At 39.9% G+C, this 19,652-nt stretch overlaps 1 protein-coding gene across 2 annotated transcripts in view; it reads left to right on the top strand.

The window, feature by feature from the left end:
- Positions 1-6,645: 6,645 nt before the first annotated feature.
- The window catches only part of LOC115219490 (PR domain zinc finger protein 10-like), a 32,627-nt gene continuing 19,620 nt past the window's right edge, over positions 6,646-19,652 (top strand). Inside the window, exons 1-2 of one of the 2 annotated variants that reach the window (XM_029789664.2) lie at positions 6,646-7,218; positions 19,331-19,393. In XM_029789664.2, the coding sequence (XP_029645524.1) occupies positions 19,381-19,393 (13 nt within the window). In that variant the 5' untranslated portion in view covers positions 6,646-7,218; positions 19,331-19,380. Of the gene's footprint in view, positions 7,223-19,330; positions 19,394-19,652 lie in introns of both variants that reach the window. The other variant, XM_036508661.1, reaches the window with a different exon arrangement.

The following is a 19,652-nucleotide window of genomic DNA, read 5'->3' as shown; positions in this document are numbered from 1 at the left end:
TACATATTTCAGGAGTAATTGCTCCTTTTTCAGTACCACTCACCATTCACAAACGCATTACTTAATAGCCACTAAATACAGTGATGTAATATTATTGGATATACCACTTTTTAAACATTAAACACATTACTGATTGAAGATAGAAGAGTAGGTGTATATACATATTTCAGGAGTAATTGCTCCTTTTTCAGTACCACTAACCATTCACAAGCACATTATTTAATAGCCACTAAATACAGTGATGTAATATTATTGGATATACCACTTTTTAAACATTAAACACATTACTGACAACTGGTATGGACGTATTAATTGCTGGTAGGGATACCCTATTTCATTATGTGACAACAATACAGTAACAAATACACTGAAGGTTTTATAAGTCAGTATTGTGTCTTACAGTGTTAGCAGTGCAATTTAATCATGGGTACTTTTTTCATGCCACCAGCAGTAGTGAGGTCATCATGTAGCTTGTAAGACTATGAGCCCCAAAGGAGGCAACTTTATGCTTGGAGATGAGGTGTAGAGGGAGTGAATTATGAGAAAAAAAAGGCCCAGAACAGAATGGGTTTCTTGCTGTGGAGGAGCTATGTAACTTCTCACAGTTTTGAAAAGAGAGAAGGAGTTATCAGGTGAAGCTGGAAAGTGATAAGAAATAGGGAAAGTGATAAGGTATCAGTATGGACCTTGAAGGCACAAGATGAGTAGGAATGAATAGGGTAGTGGGGATTAGGATATGTTTGATAGTGTGGAAAATCAGAATATTAATGATACTGTAAACAGGATGAATGTGTGTGTGTGTGACAAAGAGGAGAGAGAGAGAGAGAGAGAGAGAGAGAGAGAGAGAGAGAGAGAGAGAGAGAGAGAGAGAAGAGAGAGAGAGAGAGAGAGAGAGAGAGAGAGAGAGAGAGAGAATGAGAGATAATCTGGTGGTAAAGTATGGATGTGGGATCAATGAAAGTGTTGGTTTATATATAAGTGTCTTCTACTATAGCCTTAGTTCAAGCAAAGCCCTGTGAGTAGATTTGGTAGATGGAAACTGAAAGAAGCCTGTTGTATATATATATATATATATATGTGAAGGCGCATGGCTCAGTGGTTAGAGCGTCAAGCTTACGATTGTGAGGTTGTGAGCTCGAATCTCGGACCAGGCGGCATGTTGTGTTCTTGAGCAAGACACTTTAGTTCACGTTGTTCCAGTGTAGAAATGTGTTGCGATATCACAGGTGCCAAGCTGTATTGGCCCCTTTGCCTTTCCCTTGGATACACTGGTGGTGTGGAGAGGGGAGGCCGGTATGCATGGGCAACTGCTGGTCTTCCACAAACAACCTTGCCCGGACTTGTGCCTGGAAGGGTAACTTTCGAGGTGCAGTCCCATGGTCAGTCATGACCGAAGGGGGTCTCAGAATATATATATATATATATATATAAATAAGTACAAAGTAAGATAGGGGTTATGAGTGTAACCCACTATGGGATATCATTTATCCAGAATTGGTATTATCTGGAAGTTGATGATTGAAAGAAATCTATTCCTCCATTTTCTTATTTTATATATATATATATATATATATATATATTACTCAAAGGAATTCCAACTCTGTTTTTTATGTTTTATTTATATTCTTATAATATTAATATATGATATAGAACATAGAATATATAGTAAGAAAGAAATGAAATGAAGTATTGATTGTCTTATTGAACAAATGAAATATTGAAAATTAAATATTAAATATTAAATGTCTATTCTCATTGAACTAGTATACTTTCTTGCTTTTAAGCATTCATCAGGTTCAGATTGTGACAGGAAGACAATCAATATTTCATTTCATATATTCTATATCCTATATTAATATTATAAGGATATAAATAAAACATAATAAACAGACTGAATTGGAATTCCTTTGAGTAATATATTCTTCTATACACAATCATACAAACCCCTTTGTATAAGTGTGTATATATATATGTATATGTATGTGTATATGTATGTATATACTCTTTACTCTCTTTTACTTGTTTCAGTCATTTGACTACAGCCATGCCGGAGCACCGCCTTTAGTCAAGGAAATCCCCCCCCCGGACTTATTCTTTGTAAGCCTAGTACTTATTCTATCGGTCTCTTTTGCCAAACCGCTAAGTTACAGGGACGTAAACACACCAGCATCGGTTGTCAAGCGATGTTGGGGGGACAAACACAGACATACAAACATATACACACACATATATATATACATATATTCGACAGGCTTCTTTCAGTTTCCATCTACCAAATCCACTCACAAGGCTTTGTATATATATATATATATAAATATAAGATCCAAGGATCAAGGTGTAGGAAGTAAGTGAGCTTCAAGAAAGAGAGCTTTCAGGAACAATAGAAATTTGTTGGGGGTGGAATGTTGTGAATTTTTTCTGTATTGATGCTGTGAATAAGTCGAAAAAAATTATTTTATATTTCACGGTAGGCAGCTGGGGTTGCCAGGAATGTGAATAAAAATACAAGAGTTAAGGAATGGAGTAGATAAGATCTAGGTCGCATATGCTTCATAGTGAGTGGGACCTCAGAAGTGGTAAATATCCAAGCGAGGTGTATATTGCAGGCTATTCTTCACGCCAAGGATCATCATCATCATCATCATCCTCGTTTAGCGTCCACTTTCCGTGCTAGCATGGGTTGGACGGTTCAACTGGGGCCTGGGAAGCCAGAAGGCTGCACCAGGCCCAGTCTGATCTGGCAATGTTTCTACGGCTGGATGCCCTTCCTAATGCCAACCACTCTGTGAGTGTAGTGGGTGCTTTTACGTGCCAGACGAGGCTGGCAAACGGCCACGATCGGATGGTACTTTTTACGTGCCACCGGCACGAAGTCAGTCAGGGTGGCACTGGCAACGGCCATGTTCGGAGGGTTTTCTTACATACCACCGGCACTAGTATCACAGCTGCAATTTCCATTGATGTTGATCGATTTTGATTTTGATTTTCACTTGCCTTTTGATTGTCAAGGATATCTTGATTAAATGAAAATTACATTGTCATTAGGAGGCCCCTATTAACACATGGAGGATTTTATCAGAATGCGTACAGAGCACAGTTTTGAGTGGAGATATATATACGCATTCTGATTGAATCCTCCATGTGTTAACATGAGCCTCCTAATGACAATGTAATCTTCATTTAACCAAGATACCCTTGGCCTGATGAGTAACCTCTGGTGTAAACCTCGCTTGGATATTTACCACTTCTGAGGGTCCACTTGCTATGAAACATATGCAGCCTAGATTTTATCTATTCCATTCCTTAACTCATGGATATATATATAAGACAGGTTGCCCCTTGGAGCTCCTCTATGCTGATGACCTGGCTGTCATAGCAGAATCACTACCAGAACTAGAAAAGAAATTTCAGGTGTGGAAGCAAGGTTTAGAATCGAAGAGTCTTAGAGTCAATGTCGCAAAAACCAAAGTCCTAGTAAGTAGCAAGGCAAACACATCACAAATCCTTTTAGGTAGATGGCCCTGCTCAATCTGTAGAAAAGGTATAGGTAGAAACTCCATAAGCTGTACCCAGTGTAAGCTATGGATGCATAAGAGATGCTGCAACATCAAAGGAAGGTTAATCGGGAAGATAGCTTTTGTGTGCGGCAGATGCACAGGGACAATAAACACCACAGATGCTCAGAAAACAGATTCCATCACATGCCAGATGGGAGAAACTAGAAGTAGTTGATAGCTTCCGCTACCTAGGTGACCGAGTCTGTAATGGGGGGGGGGATGCTCATAGAGCATTATTACTAGAATAAGAATAGTCTGGGCAAAGTTCAGAAATCTCCTACCTCTACTGGTGACAAAAGCCTCTCACTCAGAGTGAAAGGTAGATTGTACAACATATGTGTGCGAACTACCATGCTTCATGACAGTAAAACATGGGCCATGACTGCTGAAGACATGCGTAGGCTTGAAAGAAATGAAGCTAACATGATCTGCTGGATATGTAATGTCAGTGTGTACACACGACAGTGTAAGCGCCCTGAGAAAAATGTTGGACATAAGAAGCATCAGATGTGACGTGCAAGAGAGATGATTGTGCTGGTATGGTCATGTACTATGGATGGATGAGGAGAGGAGAGCTGTGTGAAGAAGTGCCACTTTCAAACAGTAGAAGGAACCCGTGGTAGAGGGAAACCCAGGAAGACATGGGATGACCTTTGAATGTTGGGCCTCACAGAGGCAATGACGAAAGACTGAGACCTCTGGAGATATGCTGTGACTGAGGAGACCTGGCAAGTATAGTGAGATCACAGCTGTACCCTACACCAGTGTCGCATAAGCAGCCCACTTAAAAAAGTACCTTTGGATTGTAGGGTGACATGCTGTGCTTGAGGAGACCTATTGAGTCAAGTACATCAAAATCAAAGTCAAATGAAACTGCAATCAAATGGAAATTGTAGTTGTGGCCGATGCCAGTTCTGCTTGACTAGCTCCCATGCTGGTAGCACACAATAAGCATTATTCATGCGTGGGTCATTACCAGTGCTGCCTGACTGGCTTCCATGCTGGTGGCATGCAATAAGCACTATTCATGTGTGGGTCATTGCCAGATCCACCTGACTGGCTCCCCATGCTGGTGGCATGTAAAAGCACCATCTGAACTGGTTGATGCCAGCTCCCTTGCCCCGACTGGCTCCTGTGCTGGTGGTGGCATGTCAAAAGCAGCATCTGAATGTGGCTGATGCTAGCGATGCCGGACTGGATCCTGGGCTGGTGGCATGTAAAAAGCACCATCTGAACGTGGTCGTTGCCAGCCACCTCGCACCGACTGGCTCCTGTGCTGGTGGCATGTCAAAAGCACCCACTACACACTCGGAGTGGTTGGCGTTAGGAAGGGCGTCAAGCTGTAGAAACATTGCCAGATTAGATTGGACCTTGGTGCAGCCTCCTGGCTTGCCAGACCCCAGTCAAACTGCCCAACCCATGCCAGCATGAAAAACGGACGTTAAACGATGATGGTGATATGTGTGTGTGTGTGTTACTGTCTCCTTGCCTTGACATCACATCTTGCAATAGTTGTAAACGAGTGTCACCGTTATGCAAGCGGCGGCCTTTATTTCCACTCTTCTATGAAAGAATATCGTCTGTTCATGAGAAATATGACTGTACTTGGAAATAAGTAAGGTTCGGCGACGGGAAGGGCATCCGGCTGTAGAAAATCCGCTTCAGCAAATTCCGTCCAACCCATGGGGGCATGGAAAAGGGGATTTTAAAATGAATATGATATATGTAATATATATATATATATATATGTATGTATATATATATATATAATAGTAATATATATATATATATATAACGGGAAGCTTTATGAAAATAGACAAACGACGAAGGCAGGTGGAAAACAAACAAACAATTGTATAAGTAATCAAACAAGAAAGCAACAAAAAAAATACAACGCGAGGACGTGGAACAAATATAGTATTATCGGACTCACGACAAGAAAGAAGGAATAGAAGGAGGGATTAACGTTTCGAGCGGAGCTCTCGTCGGAAACATAGAAGGGAAGACAGAGAAAAAAAAAAATCGCCAACGGTACACACGAGGTCACATTTTATATATATATATATTACATACATATATATATTACATATACATATAATATATACACACATATAATAGATATATTAACATACATATATATATATATATATGTAATATATATATATATATATTATATATACATATACAGATATATATATATACATATATATATAACATATATATATACATATATTATATATGTATATATATACATATATATACATATATGTATATACACGTATATATACATATATATATATATACACATACATATATATATATATATATATATATATATATATATTATATATATATATATACACATACATATATATATACATATATATATATATATATTTTTTTATTAGTGGTTATTTGACCATAAAGGTTTTAGACACTATAAAAATACCAAAAGCATAAAAAACAGGAAAAGAATGAAAAAAAGCTAAAAAGAAGTTGTCCAAGAAAAAAAAGTTTCTACCAACTTCGAGAAAGTTTCTTTTCAGAAATATAATAAAAAAAAAAGAAGACAAACAAAAGAGGGGAGGGGAGGGATAGTGTCTGTTTTTCCTCGCAAGTGTAAAAGAGCGGCAATCAGGGGAAGTAACTAATGTAAAGCAACTGAAGTTAGCAATTAGATATAGAGAGAGAAACGGAGAGAGAGAAACAAAGAGAGGAATAAAGAGAGAGAGAACAGAGAGGCCAATAGAGTGAGAGAGAGAGAAAGAGAGAGAGAAGGAGAGAGAGAGAGAATAATATATACTTTATTTGGGAAATCCCTTCTTCTTCGTTATCATTTCTCTCGTTTTTATTTAGAAACATTCTTTTTTTATTTGTTTTTTTTTAAATTAGTGTTTTCTTAACACAGTTCTTGCGACATCTGGAAACCGTATCGCTCTGACCAGTAAATATATGTATGTATGTATACAAATATATATATGTAAATAAATACATATATATTTGTATACACACATATAATAACTAAACAGTACACACATACACACACACACACACACGCACGCACGCACACACACACGCGCGCACACATACACACACACACACACACACACAAATATATATATATATATATGGTTACTGTGGTGTATATATTGGCTATGTATTACAGGTTCTTCGGTGGTACCGTGTACCGGAGATTGACAGTGTGAGAAAAAAAAAAAAATCTCAAAAAAAAAGAGAAAAAAATCTGAAAAAAAAAAGAAAAAAGGAGAAAGCCAGAAAGAGACGGAAGCGTGGTTCGCGCGACGCTGACGACAGCAAATGGCATTTTTTCAAAAGATCTACACTGATTACTTCTCTCGTACTCCCTGGACCTAGATTCGATCCTGCCATGACGCTTTAACACATTCGATTGTCTGTTTACTTCTGTATGATCAGCATCTCGCCTCTGCCATCGACGAATATCTACATGTAGCTATCTTTTTTATCAACTTCCATCTTTCCCTGTCTCTCACTCTCTAATATAGATTGTGTGTGTGTATATATATATCTATCTATCTATATATGTATATATATATGTATGTATATGTATATCGCACCTGCTGAGTGAAAAGAAAACGTTTTGATCTCAAGTTATTTCACTGGAAAACAGAAAGAAAACGGAGTAAGTCTCACAAATTTTTACTTTACTTTGCATATTTTGGTAAAATTCCTTTAAAAAAAAAAGTTTCCTGTGCATATGTGTGCACGTGGAAAGGTGTTAATTACAAAAAATAAGAAATACAGGTTGTTTAAATTGTGGTATTTTTTTCTCTCAACAATAATCTTTAATTTGTGTAAATGATGGTTTTAAGTTTTGGTCCAAAACCAACAACAACCAAACTTAAAGACAGCCAAATCGCGTCTAAAAGTACATCTTTGGGTCTTTGATCTAAAGATTCTTCAGAAAATGTATCCCGATTAATTAATTAATTAATTTTTTTGGTTCCAATAATTCCTAATTTAATTTAGTTTTTCCCTAAAACAAACACCCGTAAAAAAAATAATAAAAGAAAAGAAAAAGAAACGAACAGTATGTTTTGTGGTTGTTTAATACCCGAGAAGTCTTTTAGAAGTCTTTTACCGTTTTTTTGTTATTAGACAAAACTTGAGAGGCAGCAGCATTGCTGTTTTGTTGTTTACTTCTAGGGAGAAGAAGAAGTATTGGTGTGTTTTGTAAATATGGGGGTTCTGTACTTTATTTTAGTCACGACGGCTAAAGCCATGCTGTGACACCACCACCTCCACTTTCTTCATTGTATATATATATATGAAACTTCGCCTATATATATATATATTATACAGTGTGTACGAGAATGTATATGTATGTATGGGTATATAGCCCTTGTTTTTTAATAAGGTGTATACGTATGCGTTTATCTTTTATTTTTGTGTTTTGTGAAAACTGTAGGTGTACGTTTGTGAATGGCTGTTATTTAGCACCAGGTCAGGCCCGATCGTGCAAATCTGTGATGAAAGGTCTTCCAAACTGTGATCATTTTGTCATTTTCTTCTGTCTATCTGTCTGTCTGTCTATCTATCAATCTATCTCTATCTATCTATCTATCTATCATATCTATCTATCTATCTATCTATCTATCTATCTATCTATCTATCTATCTCTATCTATCTATCTATCTATCTATCTATCTATCTCTATCTATCTATCTATCTATCTATATATCTCTATCTATATCTATCTATCTATCTATATATCTATCTATCTATATATCTCTATCTATATCTATCTATCTATCTATATATCTCTATCTATCTATCTATCTATCTATCTATATATCTCTATCTATATCTATCTATCTATCTATATATCTCTATCTATCTATCTATCTATCTATCTATCTATATATCTCTATCTATATCTATCTATCTATCTATCTATCTCTATCTATCTATCTATATCTATCTATCTATCTACCTCTCTCTATCTATTTCAGGGACTACAGTGTCCAATGTATCCTTTTATTATTTTTTTACTTAAGTCTATACAGCGTCATTTCGAGGGACAGCTGGTTACTACTTCTAGCAGAATTATCGACCAAATATAGTCGCCTTCATTAACTCGTGGCTTGTGTATGATGTGGGTGTCTGTGAATACAACTGGCTGTTTCTGTTTGTATGTAAATATATGCACATGTAAGCATGCACCAGTATATATTTTAGATGTCTGGTAACTGTATATGACTGAATCTGTTTTCTGTTTATACAGACACAGACACACGTTTTTTTTCCCCCACTTCTCTTTTCGAAATATATTTGTATTCTGTATGTAAATATGTTTTTTGTTTTGTTTTCATATCCACCTCCTAACAGCCCCTGTCATCATAAATCCAGCCACGAGCCAACGAGGCCATTCTCTACATAGTCATTTAAACCTACTAGAAATAGCAGCCAAATCTTTCGTAAATCGCATCCCTTTCGTTCTAAAAATAACATCTGAGGCTGTGTTATGTATTGTTAGTATTAAATACATTATACCTGACAAAATAAAAGGGAGTGGTGCTCATAGTTTTGGTCACAGGTCTGTTATAACGAAGGCCGACCTCCCGGGCTAAACAACGATACGAGCCTACATAAGAATTTCGACGTAGTCTCGTACTGCTAGAAATAGCAGCCAAATCACGTCCTAGCATCTTAAGACAAAAAAAGGGAAGCGATATTTAATTATGTATTCCGAAAAGCCAGGATAGTCATGGCTCGAAAGTCATTGATCGCAGATCAGCTCGGTCAGGGCTGACCTGGGGTTAAACAACAGCAGTTGTAATGTCGATCCATCAAAATAACCTCCATGTTGTCATTCGGCCTCTTAGAAATGACAGTTAAATCTCGCTTGAATCGCACCCTTTCGTCTTAAATAAAGAAAGACACCGTAGTCCCTTATCAATAAAAATAGACGAGATGGTCATGGCTGGAACGCCCTTGACCGCTGGTCTGTTTTGATAAATCAGATCAGACTGGGGGTTAAACAACATCGGGAAAAAATATAATTAAAAGGAATGTTACATTTGTAATGATAGTCCTAGATACACAATGCTTGTGGTAATGGGGGGGGGGTAATAGTTACAATGTCTTTGCTCGTGGGTTTGTTGAGTTAAAACTTTGGACCAAGCGCAGCAGTTATGTCGAGCCATGGAGGGTCTATGTCTAATCATTCAATTTATTAAAAATAACTGCCAAATCACCCTCAAAATTGTGTCCGACAATCTTGAGAAAACAAGGACCCCTTATGTTATGTAGCTTTAGATCAGCTTTTTTCACCATTTTGTTACTTGGTGCCCTTTTTTACTGAATGGCTTTTTACAAAGACCCCTTTGTAAAAATAAAAATAAAAATGATAAAAAGGAACCCCCTCAAAAGCAGTAGATCATTTTCAGTAATGGAAATGCTAGGGTACACAGCTGGATGGGTATTCCCCTAGTTTACACCTCACAAGTAGTGTGGGTGTTTGTGTTTATAGCATCTAACCCCTTTTTCTGAACCCAGCTTTGTGGACCTTAACCTACTCGTGGGTTTCCTCATTTCCACCACAGATTACTTTAAATCAAACAAGAGCTGATTTTACCATCTATATGTCCCAAATGCCATTGCTTCCAGCATGTACTTCTTATATATCTGCATGGCCTAGTGGCCCCTGTATTAAATATTTATGGAAATAACTAAACATGCTGGGTACTTATATAATGGTTTCAAATTTTGGCACAAGGCCAGGAATTTTAGGGTATGGGATACATCAATTACATCAACCCCCATTGCTCAACTGGGACTTGTTTTATCAATCTCAAAAGGAAGAATGGTAAAGTTGACTTCAACGGAATTTGAATGCAGAACATAAAGAGTAGGCGTAGGAGTGGCTGTGTGGTAAGTAGCTTGCTTACGAACCACATGGTTCCGGGTTCAGTCCCACTGCGTGGCACCTTGGGTAAGTGTCTTCTATTATAGCCTCGGGCCGACCAAAGCCTTGTGAGTGGATTTGGTAGACGGAAACTGAAAGAAGCCCGTCGTATATATGTATATATATATATGTATGTATGTGCGTGTTTGTGTGTCTGTGTTTGTCCCCCCCCCAACATCGCCTGACAACCGATGCTGGTGTGTTTACGTCCCCGTAACTTAGCGGTTCGGCAAAAAAGAGACCGATGAAATAGGTACTAGGCTTCCAAAGAATAAGTCCTGGGGTCGATATGATCGACTAAAGGCGGTGCTCCATAATGGCCACAGTCACATGACTGAAACAAGTAAAAGAGTAAAGAGAGAGACAGTCCAAAGAAATGCCACACAGCAATTTGTCCAACGTGTTAACTATTCTGTCCGTTTGCCGCCTTATTTATATAATGAAATTATATTGGATTTTGGTTCATCGTCTGTTATGATTCTGCTAACTGATAACATAATGTTCTGTTCCTGTTCTTATCCTGATTAAGATTATTTTGAAAATGTGTTTAACTCTTTTGCATTTAAACTGGCCATATCTGACCAAAATTATCTGCCAGTTTTATCTACAAACCAACCAGATCTGTCCTCTCACACTTACCCTACAATATTACTTTAAAAATTAGCTATCATGTCATTGAAATATCAAAGCTACAAGGCAATGCATGAATGCTTCTTGTTTGTTGTTGTTGTTTGTTCCTTCTCGAGCCATGCCTGGCTCATAAGGGCCGGTTTCCCAGTTTCTTGGCGTATGTGTTCACCACCTGGATGGGACGCCGGTCTGTCGGAGGTGAGCTGCAAGATGCAGGAGGAAAGAGTGAGAGAAAGTTGTGGCGAAAGAGTCAGCAGAAGTTTCACCATGACCTTCTGCCGGAGCCGCGTGGAGCTTAGGTGTTTTTGCTCATAAACACACACATTGCCTGGTCTGAGATTTGAACCCGCGATCCCTCGACTGCAAGTCCGCTGCTCTAACCACCAGGCCATGTGCCTCCACATGAATGCTTCTAGTGTGGAACTGGCACAAGTGCTTTTTACCTGTGCTGGCTTGGGTGCTTCTTTCACGACACCTGCACAGGTGCTTCTTTCATGACACCTGCACAGGTGCTTCTTACCTGACATTAGCATAAGTGCTTTTTAAAAGACAGTGGCGTGGGTGCCTTTTTATGTGGCACCATCACTGGTGCTTTTTATCTCCATGACTTTGTTGTCATTGCAAATAGCTGACAAGTGGAGATGAAAGTTTGTTTGCATTCCATTCATTTTCCTAGGTAAACTTTTCTTTCAGATAATTAAGAAATGCTTCTTAAATGTAATCTATAGGCGCATGAGTGGCTGTGAGGTAAGAAGCTTGCTTCCCAACCACATGGTTCCAAGTTCAGTTCCACTGTGTGGTATCTTGGGCAAGTGTCTTCTACTATAGCCTCAGGCTAACCAAAGTGGATTTGGTAGACGTGAATTGAAAGAAGCCCATCGTATATATATATATATATATATGTATATATCATCATCATCATCATCGTTTAACGTTCGTTTTCCGCGCTAGCACGGGTTGGATAGTTCGACTGAGGTCTGGGAAGCCAGGGGCTGCACCAGGATCCAGTCTGATCTGGCAGAGTTTCTACAGCTGGATGCCCTTCCTAATGCCAACCACTCCGCGAGTGTAGTGGGTGCTTTTTACGTGCCACCTGCACGTAATTAAATATAACATATACCAATGATTAAGTAATGTACAAAATAATAAATAAAAAGTATATAATTGGTATATATATATATGTATATATGTATGTATGTATTTGTGTGTGTATACCCCTCCCCCCCACCATCACTTGACAACTGACGTTGGTTTTGTTTACGTCCCAATAACTTAGCGGTTTGGCAAAAGAGACTGATAGAATAAGTACTAGGCTTACAAAGGATAAGTCCTGGGGTTGACTTGTTCGACTAAAGGCGGTGCTTCAGCATGGCCACAGTCAAATGACAAGCAAGTAAAAGAATAAGGGTATATCAGGTGTGGGTTATGTACACTGGGGAAGGAGGTTTAACAAGACAATGTAATCTTCTCACTTAATTGCTGATGAGCTTTGACCCTTTAGTATTTAAACCGGCCATATCCGGTCAAAATAGTTAATCTGTTTTATGTTCAAACTGACCTGATCCAGGCTCTCACACCTACCCTACAATATTATTCTACATTAGGTAATTACACCATCAAGATCTTGAAGATATGGGATAATGCATGATTAATTCAAATCAATGGGAATCAATAAGCATTGTGTTTGATAGAATAATCAGAACACTAAAGGGCTAAGCGTATCAAGTTTCGGGCATTTTGATTGGGTTTTGGATAGAAAATTCACAAAAAAGTCACTTCTATTGATTTTTTTAATGGCTTTGCAGGGTGACTGGGAAAATGTAAAGATGTGCACAACCACCCTTGGATGGTCTTGAATGACCATAGAAAGTGTGAGCCCTCTAACTGAAAAATTGTGGATTTGTGTAAAGGACACACACGCAGAAATTTTGCCATTTATATTCAGAGAGATACAATGGTTTCCGCTTCAATAGATTCATTCCTCCTGCTTTCTTTTCTCTTGCTTCTCTGACAAAAGTTCTCTCTTGTTGATTTGTCAAAAAACCAAAACAGTGATAAGAAACAACACATCCAGCTTTTTCTAGACTTTTAGCCCCATCTCCTGAGATTCATAAATTGATCAACATCAATGGAAATTATAGCTGTGGTACCAGTGCCGGTGGCATGTAAGAGAACCATTCGAATGTGGCCGTTGCCTGCGCCACCCCGATTGGCCTCCATGCCGGTGGCACGTAAAAAGTACCATTTGATCGTGGTTGTTTGCCAGCCTCATCTGGCCCCCATGCTGGTGGCACATAAAAAGCACCCACTACACTCACAGAGTGGTTGGCGTCAGGAAGGGCATCCAGCTGTAGAAACACTGCCAGATCAGACTGGGCCTGGTGCAGCCTTCTGGCCTCCCAGACCCCAGTTGAACCATCCAACCCATGCTAGCATGGAAAGCGGACGTTAAACAATGATGATGATGATGATGATGTGCTTAGCTGCTAGATAGCATGGTTGTAAATATGCATGGCTCAGTGGTTAGAGCATTGGGCTTACAATCACGGGGTAGTGAGTTTGATTCCCGGACTGGGCTGTGTGTTGTGTTCTTGAGCAAGACACTTTATTTCATGTTGGTTCAGTTCACTCAGCTGTAGAAATATGTTGTGACATCACCGGTACCAAATTGTATTGGTCTTTGCCTTTCCCTTGGGTAATGTCACTGACATGGAGAGGGGGTGGCTGGCATGCACGAGTAACTGCTGGTTTTCCATAAACAATGTTTCCTGGATTTATGCCTCAGACGGTAACGGGTAACTTTCTAGGTGCAATTTCATGGTCATATACGACGCACACACACACAAATATTAAATGAAATAGAGAAATACAATTGACAAACTAGGGTAGGGGGCCTTCGACAGGGGTCTCAGGGAGTAGCGTCCCTGCCTTCTTGAGCTAGTTTTCTATCACATTTCTTAAAAATCATCATAGAAGCCTTGGTCTCAGGACCACTCATGTCTAGAAACTGAGGTTGGGGATAAACAAGGGCCTGCTCCCCATAGAAAATCCAGCTCCAAAAAAGCCTCATGATAGCAAAGGAGAATGGGCACCAGCCACCCCAAGGGTTGTGGTGGGCTGCACCTGCCTACTTCTGTTGTTATGGCATTGAGGTAGATCTGGCCACCCCCATTAACGGGGACAAAAGCCCAGATTTAAAAAACTGGAGTATGATGATGATGATGAAACTAACAATTTATTTACATCCCTTTGAAGGAATAGTTTTTTCTTTGTTTTATGATATATATATATATATATCAAATCAAAACAAATCAAAATAGATGAACATCAATGGAATTTGTATCTTTGTGGTACCAGTGCCGGTGGCACACAAGAAAACCATCCGAACGTGGCGGTAGCCAGTACCGCATCGACTGGCCTCCGTGCTGTGGGCACGTAACAAACACCATCCGATCGTGGCCGTTCGCCAGCCTCATCTGGCACCTGTGTCGGTGGCACATAAAAACACCATCCGAGCGTGGCTGTCTGCCAGCCTCGTCTGGCACCTGTGTCGGTGGCACATAAAAAACACCATCCGAGTGTGGCCGTTCGCCAGCCTCGTCTGGCACCTGTGTCGGTGGCACATAAAATCACCCACTACACTCTCGGAGTGGTTGGCGTTAGGAAGGGCATCCAGCTGTAGAAACACTGCCAGATCTGACTGGCCTGGTGCAGCCTTCGGGCTCCCCAGACCCCAGTTGGACCGTCCAACCCATGCTAGCATGGAAAGCAGACGTTAAATGATGATGATGATGATATATATATATACATACATACATACAAATATTAAATGAATTAAATACAATTGACAATTTATTTACATCCCTTTGAAGGAATTTTTTTCTTTTGTTTTATTTTATATATATATATATATATATATATATATATATGTAATGGTTAAACAATAATAGATAAACAATAGGATGGAATGTCGGAGTCGTCACCAATTGTAGTGGTTTGTTGTTAAGGTGTTGGTTGCCAGTATGCAAGATGGAAGAAGAACAGTGGTTGAAGTTGTAAAGAGATATTTTCATTTACCATTACTTTGTATGTATCCAAAACTGCGACAGGTTGGTATGTATAATTAGTAAATGGAAAAGCATGTGAGGTAAAAAGAGTTAATTTCGGCCAGGGTGTGTATTTGTTCTCATAGTAGTGTATAGAGAGAGATATGGTAATGTTACAGAGAACAGAATGTGAGTTACAGAAAGTTATAGAGTCAAGGGAAGTTGTCTCATAGTTGGCTGGTTGTAACCTTCTTTCTCCCTCTGGCCATTTGTCTTTAGTGGCAGCCTGCTTGTGACTATGACTCTCGTCTGTTCACTAACTAGTTTTGGATAGTTATAAATACTAGAATTTGTTCTAGTATTTATAACTATCCAAAACTAGTTAGAAAGACGGACATGTTGTTGAGAATGGATTTTGTTGGTGGTCTATTATCTCTATTCTAGCTTTTAGTGGCCTAGAAGAAGTTTTGTTGTTTGTTCCTTCTCGAGCCATTCCGGGCTCATAAGGGCCGGTTTCCCGGTTTCCTTGGCGTATAGATTCTCCACCTGGACGGGACGCTGGTCCATCGCAGGTAAGCTGCAAGATGCAGGAGGAAAGAGTGAGAGAAAGTTGTGGCGAAAGAGTCAGCAGAAGTTCGCCATTACCTTCTGCTGGAGCTGCGTGGAGCTTAGGTGTTTCGCTTATAAACACACACATCGCCCGGTCTGAGATTTGAACCTGCGATCCCACTAGTCTGCTGCTCTAACCACTAGGCTATGTGCCTCCACTAGATGAGGTTAGAAAGGTCAAGTGACAAAGACATTATTCTACTTAGCGAAGGCATTTGGCACATGTAACTGCTGTCACTTACAGAAGAACTATTGTTTTACCATGAGAAAAGAGCTGTTGAACTATTAATTGAAATTTGGTGATCAAGGATCGAATCCATGCTATGCCTGTATGAAGCCACTACATATGTATACATACATATAGGCGCAGGAGTAGCTGTGTGGTAAGTAGCTTGCTTACCAACCACATGGTTCCGGGTTCAGTCCCACCACGTGGCACTTTGGGCAAGTGTCTTCTACTACAGCCTCGGGCTGACCAAAGCCTTGTGAGTGGATTTGGTAGGCGGAAACTGAAAAAGGCCCGTCGTATATATATGTATATATATGTATGTGTTTGTCCCCCCAACATTGCTTGACAACTGATGCTGATGTGTTTACATCCCCATAACTTAGCGGTTCGGCAAAAAGTGACCTATAGAATAAGTACTAGGCTTACAAAGTGTCTGTATTTGTTCCCCACCACCAATTGACAACTGGTGTTGGTGTGTTTACATCCTTGTAACTTAGCAGTTTGGTAAAAGAGACTGATAGAATAAGTACAAGGCTTAAGATAGTAAGACCGGGATTCGATTCGACTAAAAATTTTCCAAGGTAGGGCCCCAACATAGCTGCCATCTAATGACTCAAACAAGTAAAAAATAAAAGTTAAATAATTATGTATCTATGTGTGTTACACTCATGGAGTGGTTGGCGTTAGGAAGGGCATCCAGCTGTAGAAACCATGCCAAATCAGATTGGAACCTGATGTAGCCTCCATGGCTTACCAGTTTCAGTCAAACCATTTAAACCATTCCAGCATAGAAAGCAGATGCTAAATGATGATGATGATGAGGAAGATGTGTGTGTGTGTCTATTTCCCCCCCCCCCCACTGCTTGACAACTGGTGTTGGTGGGTTTTATGTCTCTGTAACTTAGTGGTTTGGCAAAAGAGATTGACAGAATAAGTATCAGACTTGAAAAAAAGTAAGTCCTGGGGTTGATTCATTTGACTAAAAATTCTTCACGATGGTGCCCCAGCATGGCCTAAGTCTTATGAATGAAACAAAGTAAAAGATAAAAGATACCATTGAACTCACCTTTGCCTTTCATCCTTAAAGAGTTGATAAAAATAAAGTACCAGTTATATACTGGGGGTTGATGGGGGAAGATAAAAGAAATCATTATACTATTATTATTATTGTTTGTGTATCTTTACGTTCTGAGTTCAAATTCTGCCGAGGTCGGTTTTGCCTTTCTCTCTCAGACAGCGAGGCGGAGTGCTGCGAAAGACCGATATCTGCCTGAGAAGTGGAGGAAGCAATGAAGAACTGCACGAGAGGCAGATCGCCGGGTTTACACTTCAATGCCAGACTTGTTTGCGGGCCTCTTGGCAAACGTCTACTGCAACTGGCAACAAAACGGGAGAATTCCTGCTTTTGTTTGTCGAGGAGAGGTGGCTTTGCTGAGAAAGGACCCAAACAAAGGGGACATTATAGGGAACTTTAGGCCCATCACTCTGCTCAATGCAGAGTTGAAGATTTTGGCCAAGATGCTAGCCAAGAGATTGGCGCTTGTTGTGGACAAGCTGATTGGCAAGGTGCAGACATGCGCCGTGCCGACCAGGTCGATACACGATAATCTCCATCTCATGCGCTACATCATAGAGAGGGTGGGTAATGAAGCTGGCACGGGTGGGGCTTTGATCAATTTAGATCAAAGTAAAGTCTTCGATAGTGTCGACCATCGATACCTAGCAGCTGTTCTCAAGGCAGCCGGTTTTGGTCCAGTCTTCCACGGGTGGATCGCTTCTTCGTACAGCAACATCTGCTCGGTGATACGGGTGAACGGTCACCTTTTGGAGCTGTTTGACATTTTGCATTCGGTTCGCCAAGGATGCCCTCTCTCCTTCCTCCTTCACATATTGACTCTCGAGCCATTACTGCGCAAGTAGGAGGCTTTGAGGGGTATCCTGCGTGATCTAGGAGGTGGAAACAGCATGTCTGCCTATGCCGACGACGTCACCGTGATGGTGTTGAGCCATGGGCACATTGACCTGATTGGCGAGACGCTAAACGAGTACGAAGCGGTGACAGGTGCAAAGATTAATGCAGAAAAGTCTGTGGGCACCTGGAGAGGCAAGTCCATGCCGTCCAACAGTGTTGTAGGGCGCTGGACAGACGGACCCGTTAAACTGCTCAGGGTCTGGTTTTGTCCGGATCTCCAGGTGGATAAAAACTGGGAAGAAGTGATGAACAGGGTGGCCAATCTCACCCAGAAATGGGCCGAGAGGAAGCTGTCCCTGAAAGGTCGAGCAGAGGTGGCGAATGCGTACATCGCATCCGTCATCTATTACCGATTGACTGTCGTCCCTTGTCTCGACCACTGGTTGGCCAAGCTGGTGCGCTTGCTCTTTGACTTTTTGTGGAAGGGTCAGGTACCACTGGTCAGGCGCTCCATCTGCTGTCAACGGCCGCTGAACGGGGGCCTTGGCATACCGTGGTTACTGATGTGCAGACATGCATCTCAAGCGTGTGGTTGTGTTTTGTCAGACACGACTTTCCACAGCTCGTCTCTTTGACAGAGCTGCAAGAGGGAAGTGCTGTCTCATAGCAAGTTTATTGAGAGATGGGTGAATGTCGCAAGAATGGCCAGTATGAACGGACCAATTCTGAAGTTACACCTGTGATACAAAAAGGTAAATATAAAAGGAGAAAAGGGCTCTCTGGCCCCTTTTTGACCAGGCTCCCGTGGCTTTTATGGGTTTTTCCATGAGTAACCTTTCGAAGCGCATCCCCCTATTGGTAGTTTTAATTGTTACATATTTTCGTTGTTATTTCATATTTTTACAATGACTTTTTTTTTAAACGGACAAAACCCTTTTGTAACTTTCGTCCTGTATTTTGTCCCTACATGTTTTAATTGATTTTTGTTAGCCCTTTTGGCCAATAAACGAATTAATTATTATTATTATTAGGCAGTGAGCTGGCAGAAATGTTAGCACACCAGCAAAATGCTTAACGGTATTTCGTGTGTCTTTACATTCTGTGTTCAAATTCTGCTGAGGTCGACTTTGCCTTTCATCCTTTTGGGGTTGATAAATTAAGTACCAGTTGCATACTGGGGTCAATCTAATTGACTGGCCCCCTCATCCCAAAATTTCAGGCCTTGTGCCTAGAGTAGAAAAGATTATATTATTATATTATTATTATTATTATTATTATTATTATTATTATTATTATTATATCTTTATAGTAGCCCTTGTGGCCAATAAAAGAATTACTTTATTATTATTATTATTATTATCATCATTGTTAATGTTGTTATTGTTTGTTTTGGATTTTCAGGTTTGGCATTTAATTTTAGAGAATATGCTTAGAAGACACAACTGAAGAAAATGGATGGCATATGTAAGTATCTTTCAAATCTCTTTTAGGCTTATTAGTTAATCTGAGGATTAGAAGCAATACCCATTGAACCTCTTTATCTATGACAAGTGTGTGACTGTTGTGTAGCCCTAGGTCAACCCTGATAGAGCAGAATGACAACTTGTGATCAAAGGCCATTCAAATCATAACTACCTCATCTTTCCTAGTGTAATTTGGACATTATCTAAGATGGAAGGGTGTGGTTTGATGAAGATTTGATTTACTATTTCTAACAAGTCAA

This window comes from Octopus sinensis, linkage group LG14, assembly GCF_006345805.1.
Source record: "Octopus sinensis linkage group LG14, ASM634580v1, whole genome shotgun sequence".
NCBI classification, from domain to species: domain Eukaryota; kingdom Metazoa; phylum Mollusca; class Cephalopoda; order Octopoda; family Octopodidae; genus Octopus; species Octopus sinensis.
This window is presented reverse-complemented; position numbering and strand designations above follow the sequence as displayed.